Source organism: Marmota marmota, unplaced genomic scaffold (assembly GCF_001458135.2).
Source record: "Marmota marmota marmota unplaced genomic scaffold, marMar, whole genome shotgun sequence".
NCBI classification, from domain to species: Eukaryota; Metazoa; Chordata; class Mammalia; order Rodentia; family Sciuridae; genus Marmota; species Marmota marmota.
The window spans coordinates 16,929,068-16,938,430 of NW_026000174.1; the positions used below are offsets into that span (position 1 = coordinate 16,929,068).

At 35.7% G+C, this 9,363-nt stretch overlaps 1 protein-coding gene across 1 annotated transcript; it reads left to right on the forward strand.

Moving 5' to 3' along the window:
- The first annotated feature begins 3,708 nt into the window (after nt 1–3,708).
- Nucleotides 3,709–4,748, forward strand: LOC107160707 (olfactory receptor 51A7-like). The gene has a single exon (XM_015507352.2). It carries the CDS (start codon nt 3,732–3,734, stop codon nt 4,671–4,673), a length of 942 nt encoding a protein of 313 aa, XP_015362838.1. The 5' UTR covers nt 3,709–3,731; the 3' UTR covers nt 4,674–4,748.
- The last annotated feature ends 4,615 nt before the right edge of the window (nt 4,749–9,363 follow it).

Below are 9,363 nucleotides of genomic sequence, written 5' to 3' on the forward strand. Positions count from 1 at the left end.
AGGTACTCCTTATTAGAGAACTTTTGTTTTCTTCATAAATATTAAGAATTTTATCTTGAATTACTATTGGATTTTATGGGTTTTCCTTGTCTCTACAGAAAATTAGTATAATCATACCATTGATGGATTCCTTAATATGAATAATTTTTCATTCATAGAACAAAGTCTACAATGTGAAATGCAATAGGCATTGGAAGTTTGCATCTGACTTGCTAATATGTTGTTTGTAATGTTTGCATGTGTCTTCATTAGCAATTAAATGAATATTTTTTTATCTTTTATGCTCTAGAATAGGGTTTCTCAGCCTTGATGCTCAGAAAATTTGAGGCTACATAATTCCTTGTTGTGAGGCGCTTAGTGAATTTAGGATTTTGGCAGCATCCATCCTTGACCTCTGCTTTCTAGTTGACGGTAATACCTTCTTCCAGTTATAACAACCAAAAATGTCTCCAGATATTGCCAAACGATTACTGGCAGCTGGAGAGAGGTTGCAAAAATATTCCTTCTGTAGAAGATGGAAATGTATTTTTTTTTTCTGCTAACCCTTATGGTTTGGATATGAGGTGTACCTTAAAACTGTATGTGTGAGACAATTCAAGATTGTGCCGAGATGAAACATCATGAGAACTGTAACCTAATCTGTGGATGAATCTACTGATGGATTAGCTGGGTAGTAACTATAGGAAGGTAGGGTGTGGCTGGGGGAAGTAGGTCATTGCATTGGTGTGCCTCTGGGGTTTATATTTTATCCTTGTGAGTGGAGCTCTCTCTGCTTCATGGGTGTCGTGCTCTGAGCTGCTTTCCTCTACCATGCCCTTCCACCCTGATGTGCTGCCTCATCCAGAGCAATGGCGTTGGCTAACCATGGTCTCAGCTTCTGAAATTATTAGCCAAAATAAAGCTTTCCTTTTCTTAAGTTGTTAGATCTTTTGGTCACAGTGAGGCAAAATTGGCAAAAATGCTAATATTATAGAAATAAGGATAACACTATTTTTCAAATCCTTTACCATGACAAGTCCTAGTAAAAGAGAATTATGTTTTTGACTAATTTTATCTGTATTTCTGTCATTATCATTCCATTTACGAGCCCACTGGACTAGCAATGGGGTCCATGGCAGGATGATATCTTTTTATAAGTACCTTGTTTCTGAGTTCCTCTGGATAATATCTGGTGAGTATTAACAGCCTGCTGTCTCCATTTTCTTAGCAAGCTCTTTATTTGACAGTCAGTGATGAAGCAAGTAGTGTCATATTTCCAGGACACTAGGTGTCTGTAAATTCCCAAGACTATGTGCTTATGCTAAAAATAATATGAGATTATAAATAAGATGTGGATTTCCACCAGCATGCTAGATCAGATTACCAGCAGAAGCTGCAGAATTTGGAGCCTTTCCACCTTTGGTTTGGAATAAAGCAGCCACGAGCCTGGTAGTTGTCCTGGAGTCCCACATTAAACATCCAAGGAAAACACGTTTTCTTTTTCTTTTTTTTTTCTTTTTGGTACTAGGGACTGAACCCAGGGCTACTTTACCACTGAACTACATCTCTGGTCCTTTTTTTTAATGTTTTGAGACAGAGTCTATCTAAGTTGCTAAGGGTCTTACTAAATTGCTGAGGCTGGCCTCAAACCTGTAGTCTCTGGGATTACAGCTACCATGCCTGGTGGGAAATATTACATTTTCTAATGAAAACACTGCAATTCATAGAGATCAACCTTATGTCTTTCAGAAGGCTGGAGGTAAAAAGTCTTCCTAAGTAATCAAGCTAATTTTATGGAAGAATTTATGGTTGAAAAGATGGGGATCCATATGTAGGATAGGCTATTTATTTGCATTTCCATGATGAATGTAGTTGAAAAGCTTAATATTGTCAATAGTAACGTTTCTTCAGTTACCTCAGTTAGGATGGGAGCTTGTCAAGAATGGCCTCAGACATGGCACCTGTGGTTTATTTTGAGGGGACTTAGAGGAGAGGATGCAAGGTGTGTTAGTACATTTCTCTCTCTGAATCCCACTTCTTGGTGCAGAGCTCTTACAAGGAGAGTTACCCAAGTAACTCAGTCAGTGATGATGACACCAGGAGTATGAGGACGATGAGGCCCATATGCCAGGGACAAGAACCTGAATTGGTCACCAATCCAAAGGGCAAACACAGAGAAGCCAACAACTGGGAAAGGAATCTAAGATTAGGGAGAGACAGGCAAGAGCTGTGACTGTTCTGAGCAGGGCCAGCAGCAGTTGCATGGAAAGGCTGTGAGTGCTGTAAGCAGCTGTGGTTTATGGTACGTGCCAAGGAAGCGTTGACCACATATGAAAGGCTGAGACAAATGGACACTCAGCACTATGAATGGGAGATATGTTCTCCTCATCCAGCCTTATCACTTCTTTTCTCCATATGATGTGCCCACATATACCACGAAACCTCCTTCTCAAGTCAACTTGAGACAGGTCCTTGCAAAACGTTTTCAGCAGAGAAAAGCTACCTACTCTTTTCTTTCTCTTCGTCACCATCACTATTTAATTTTTTCTATCCAGATAGATTCTCTTTCTCTGTCCTGAAACGTGCTCAGAGTACCCACGAAGGGGTCAATACTGATGCATGCCAACTGCTTCTTCACCATTTACTGTGCACCACCAAAATCACTTGCTGCTTACCTAATGATGGCTGTTGTCAGAGTCCTTCTGTCCCCTGAGAAGCTGTACTCATCCTGCCCTGCTGCAGGCAGCTGTCAGGTTCTGGCAAATGGTGCTTGGTACTCAGATCTCTCTGAGCTTTGGGGGTCTATATTTGTGGAAGAAGTGCTCACTAAGTAATTGATAAGGGTGCAGATTTCAAGAATACAGAGTTGTCTAGGAAATAATACCTATATTTTCATGGAAAATCTTAAAACATCTATGTTTTTACTTCATGTGTCTTATTTTTTATCTTTTGAATGAAAGAAATAAAATATTGCCCTTAAAACTGAAGTTCCTGTTGACCCATTTTCCATTTCCATCATATTCATTCACAGTACCATGGTTTGATGTCTGTGTGTGTGTGTCTGTGTGTGTGTGCGTGCACACATGTGTCCTTCACTTTCTGCAAATAGTCAGAATGTAAATATCTTATAATTATCAGGACATATATCTCACTTGCTTTTGTGTTTCCTTGTCATTTTTTAAAAGCATTACAGAGCTAATAGTTTGCACATCATGACACAGGCTGTTTAAGTCCACACTGTTGTCTGCAAATCTCTGCAATGCTCATTTTATATTTACACAAACCTATACCATGAACAATAATTTTGGATTTGGGCCTCCTTTAACCACTACTCCTATATACCTGTGGTTTGTGTGAGTTCATGACCATTCCATAGTCATGATATCAGAGCCCTTTAACATAACAGAATATCCTATTTAGTTTACTTAATGTATAAATCTCAAAAGCTGTGGTTTCAAAACAGGGGTCTTCCTAACTGTGGAATTGTTCAGAAACATGTGTAAGAATAAATATAGATTTGATGAGTAGTACAAAAGTCTTAAATAAATACCATGAAAAACCTGTTGAAACCTATTCCATACTTTTCTTTATATAGAAAAAGTTGTATTACAATATCTCTTCTCAATAAGATTTATATATATTTAATTTAAATCACAATTACATTTAGTTTTTTTTTAGTGAATATAACTAAGATAAAATATTTTCCTGTTATATTTTTAGATCCAGGATCAGCAAAACAAGACATATTTGAGATGTTTCTTCCGAATACCTCAGAGGTTGAAGTCTCCACATTCCTACTGATTGGGATCCCAGGGCTTGAGCACATGCGTGGTTGGATCTCCATTCCTATTTGCCTCATGTACCTAATGGCCATCTTGGGCAACTGCACCATCCTCTGTGTCATCAGAACAGAACTTTCCCTGCATGAGCCTATGTACTATTTCCTCTCCATGCTGGCCCTATCTGACCTGGGCCTGTCTTGCTCCTCCATCCCCACTATGCTAAGCATCTTCTTGTTTAATACCATGGGGATTTCTGCTGATGCATGCATTGCCCAGGAATTCTTCATCCATGGATTCACAGACATGGAGTCTTCAGTGCTCCTGATCATGTCCTTTGATCGCTTTGTAGCCATTCGTCACCCCCTGAGATATAGCTCCATCCTCACCAGCTCCAGAGTTATACAAATTGGACTAGTATTTGCTGTTAAAAGCATTCTCTTAGTGCTTCCTCTTCCTTTTACATTAAAGAGACTCAGATACTGTAATAAACGCCTGTTATCCCACTCCTACTGTCTCCACCAGGATGTCATGAAGCTGGCCTGCTCTGACAATAAGGTTAATTTTTACTATGGGTTGTTTGTTGCACTCTGCGTGATGTCTGACAGTGTATTCATTGCTGTTTCCTATGTGTTCATCCTAAAGACTGTATTGGGTATTGCTTCCCATGGGGAGCGGCTCAAAGCTCTTAACACCTGTGTTTCTCACATTTGTGCTGTGCTCATCTTTTATGTGCCAATCATCACCTTGGCTACCATGCATCGCTTTGCTAAGCATAAGTCCCCCTTAGCTATGATTTTGATAGCAGATGCTTTCTTGCTGGTACCACCCTTGATGAATCCCATCGTGTATTGTGTAAAAACTAGGCAGATTAGAGTAAAAGTCTTAGAAAAATTGGGTCTGAAGTCTAAGTGATAGGACAAAGGTGGAAGTTCCATTTTCTCTACAATAAATTGTTCTAGGAGTAAGATATTGTTCCATCCAAAAAGGAAATTGTTCCATTTACTTCTTAGTAATTAGCTTAAATTAACTAACCAAACAATCAAGTCATTATGCATCTAATATACCCACAGGTTTTTTCTTCCTTTGGAAAAATAAGAATATATTTCATAGCAACTATATGAATCCTTTGGAGTTATTTAGGTGATTGATAATATCTATCTGTGGGCACAAGAATGTAAAGTAAGAATATTAGGAATTTTCTAAGGAGGAGCCAGGGAATATAGCCTTGGTCTGTACTAGAAGAATCCTGAGAGATACTGGAAGTATTAGCATCTCTGTATTTGCCCCTTCTTATTTGAATAATCATTGTGATTTACATTAAATTCTTTACAATATGTCTAGGTGATTCTGTGTCCACTAATCAGCAGCAATTTTATTACCTAGAATATTGTTAAAATTGCAGAATCTCATGTGCTGCTGTGAGTCCATGAGTCAATTTGCATTTTAGCAAGATTTCAGGGGATTGGCATACATGTTAATGTTTAAGGAATACTTCCCTATGGCATCATGATAGGAAAATTTAGAAAAAGTATGTAATTTGCTAAAGTTAGTTTTGAGTGAAGTTGGGTTGGGGACAGGAAGTTATAGGAGGGCCTTGACATTTGGTAGCATTAATGGTAAAGATAATGGATTGAGTGCCTAGGGTTCAGTGGTTGGAAGCCCAGAGGCATCTCCAACACTGTACCTATGTTTCCCGTGACAACTGTGTTATGAATTCCTGCAGGGAAAGAACTGTAGCTCATTCCACTTTGAATTTTATTAAAGTACTTTGTGTATGTGTGCTTAGTAGATGTGTATCCATTTGTATTAAAAGAATAGTTTCAAGTAAAAGAGGTATTTTTTTGGTAAATAGTTGGCATAAAAGGGTAGAATAAATATCATAAAACAAATAACTTCAAAGTTTCTGTGATAAGGAAAACCTGGGGTCAAAGTGTCAAAGGTTTTTCAATATATTATGAAGGCCGGGGCCCACAGTCCCTCAGGTTTTGCTGGGGTATATTGGAGTGGTCATCACCTGGGTGCTACTCAGCACTCTCCTCTTCCCATTTCTCAGGGACCTCGTCCCTGATGTTTCTGGACCCAAGTGTTCCCCTGCCGACATTAATAAAAAAGTTTGGGGGGAAGGCTTCAGAGTAAGGCAAACATCTTAAATCCTCAGCCTTGGTATTCTCATTTGTGAAATGAAATGACTAACTCATTTAATAATTTTAATAAGAGAATGTATACTTTGAAGGGAAGCTTAGTTCAACTTGAAGATGTAACTATTTATATATTCCTGGAAGGTATCACAATATGATTATATCAGATTATATCATATTGTGTCTTGATATCTTCTTGTTTTGGCACTAAATGGATTCATTATGCTACTTTCATTTAAAGTGCATTCTTCTGTAATCACAAGAGAACAAGATTTTTCAATATTTTTTTCCAATTCATTAAGGAAGATATTTACATTTTACAGTGGATGATAAAAAACATTTGCTAGGATTCAGCAAGTGAACATTATTAAACAAGAAAATAAATTAACTATTTACTCAAAGATATAGCATAAAACTATTGTACTAGATTCTAATAAACACAAATGCAATTTCTATTAAAATCAGAAACAACATTTGAACATTCACTTTTACAATTATCTTTCACAATTGTTTTGGATGTTAGTGAATTAAATAGAAAATAAAATTACATAATTTATATGACTATTGGGAAAACTACCATTTATTTTTACTTATATATTCCATGTGCAAATAAAGTACAAATTTTGAATAAAATGGCCATAATGCTTGTGGTAATTATTAGTTAAGCATATTAATGCAAGAAAAGAAATATTTTGTTAGAATATCAACAAACCATTTATAAAATACATAGAAATTCATTTAACCTAAGCCAAAAATTTTATTGAGTAATATAGAATAGCTGTTTCTGAGACATCTATCATACATTCTTGAATATGAAAATCTATCAATGTTTATTCCCTTAAATTTATTCTATAAATAAGTAATTCCTCCTAAAAATCCTGAAGTTTTATTATAATGAGATTGTTTTATACCATATTTTTAGCTAAATTACATTACGAAGCTACTAAAATAAATCAGTGATATGTCATCATCCATTAAAAGATATGTAAAGCAAAGTCTATACATACATCCAAGGTGCGTGTGTGCGTTTTTGTATGGATAGATGGATAAAATTAAACACTGATATACATAGTTTTTTATTTCAGTGAAAATAAAAGAATGGATTTAATAAATGATTCTACCATTAGTACATTTGCATGATTAAGCTAGGTTGTGTGGCCTAGCAGTCTAAGTACATATGAATGATTAATATAACTTTCTTAGTATAATTGGTTAATATAATTTTAGACTTCTGATATTGAAAACATTAAAAGTTAAAATTATGAAACTATTATGACAATTTTAGAAAAAGGCATAACAGACCATATGTAGAACCTAGGAATCAAAATACTTTTGGTATCAGTGCTGAGAATAGAATCCAGGGCCTCAAAATGGTAGGCAAGTGCTTTACCACTCACTGGGTTACACTACCGGCTCAATGATATCTGTTTTAAAGTAACACATGAACCAAAAATTTTAAAGGAAAATGAAGGTAGATGGAATTATACAAAGAACTATTTGTTGAATTGGTTGTTAAACAAGGTTATGCACAAATATTAGAATGGGAAAAGCTTAAAACTTACCTTCTGCAAATTTATATTTAAAACATAAACAACCAAACAGAAAAATCAATGAAGTTTATTTGAATGAGCTCCTTATGAAAAATGAAACAAAATGATTAATAGATATGTGAAAGACATTCTTTCTCACTAATTGAAAAATACAAAATAAAGTAAATTGAGCACAATAAAGTATAATTCTTAATAACAAAACTGATGAGAAATTAAAAGTGCTAGAACAGTCAATTTTAGTGACTATGGGGAAAAAAGACTCTCCTCTAAGTGTAAAAATATGAATTGATAAGGTCTTTTGGGAAAATGCTATATATTGAAATTTTAAAAAATGTTCAGTCATTTAAAAAGAGCAGTGATCTAGAAATCAATCTTACAGAGATATTAACATGAATACACATGGAGAACTGCAAAATACAGCTCATGAAAAATGGTTTGGAACAACATAAAATACATTTCTAATATCCATTAACAGAAAACAGTTGAATAAACTATAATTAACCCATAATTTCAAGTATCATGTAGTCATTTGAATGAATTAAATCCATTCCAATAAATTTGGAGGGATTTTAACTTTAAGAAAAAACAGATGCAGAAATACATGTACAATGTTATTCAAACATTGTGCTACAAACAAGGTAAGTTGCTCATATCTGTGTATTAATAATTGTATTTACATAAAGAAAAAAATCAGGATATTAACCATCTTTATAGAATAAAATTACGTTGTCTACTTGTGCTGCATAGTAACCATACAACCTCAGTTGCTTGCAACTAAAGCATTTGTTGTAATGTTCTCTGGACATTAAGTTGACAAGGGTTCCTCTGACATAGGCTGCTTTGACTTGGTGGGTCTGAGTCAGTATCCAAGTGGCAGGGACTAGCCACAGGCTGTGGATCTGACTCAGGTCTGCACCTTGTATCTTATTCTGGAGACCAGGTTGAAGAGGCAGACTCTACTAGGGAAGCACTATTTATTACAAGAAGTAAAATTCCTTGAAAAATCACATTGAAGCCCCTACTCTTATTACATGCATTAACATCCTATTTGAAAAGAGTGAATTATGTGCCCATGCTCAAATTCACAGTGAAGGTTAAGTACAGTGTGCCCACTCTGATCCTCAGGATGTGTGTGTGTGTGTGTGTGTGTGTGTAATACAGCTACTAAGAAATAAAGAATTAAGATAAATAACTCCACATACAACATGTGAGATTACTTTTATATGGACATTGTATTTCTTAATATTCACTAAAAGGTAATTATGCTTAAACCTGGATGATATAATTAAAGGTGATTTTTATTAATCATAAAATTTTAACAACAAATATGCACATATTAAAAAATAAACACTTTGAAAACCAGATAACAGATGAAAAATATCAACTGTTTCTTTTTTCCAGCCCAATCAGTTAAATGGCCTATTCTTGGTTTGAAGAGACTAAATGAGAGACTTACTATATCCTCCTTCATTTAATCCTGAGGATCAGTGAGTACACTATTTATGGGGGTGAACACAAGTGGAAGATCCCCATCCAGCTGGGCAGAATGCTGCTGTTCTCTCTTTTACTGTGCAGCTTTTTGAACTTCTCCAGTTTCCTTAGTTATTAAAGTATAGACAGAGAAATTCAATGAACAGCAACTGAACAACAACAGCCACACTCTTCCATGGTTGTGAGAAGATCTGGAATTTGGTCCTTTTTATGCCCTTTTTAATGCAAAAAAGGTGGATTTCTTCCATTCTCTTAGACTTTTTCCTTCAATATACATATGCACACTTCTAGGGTCAGGCAGAGTCATCCATTCACGGGTACTTGTTCACTTGAATGGCCATTTTATGTGTGGTGAACTGAGTGCAGTCATAGAAGCCTTTGTAGCAGAAGCCCTCTACCACCAAATATGGAGGGACACCCTCC

Coding starts and splice junctions, on each gene's coding strand:
- LOC107160707 (XM_015507352.2), top strand. CDS start 3,732: ATGTTTCTTCCGAATACCTCAGAGGTTGAAGTCTCCACATTCCTACTG.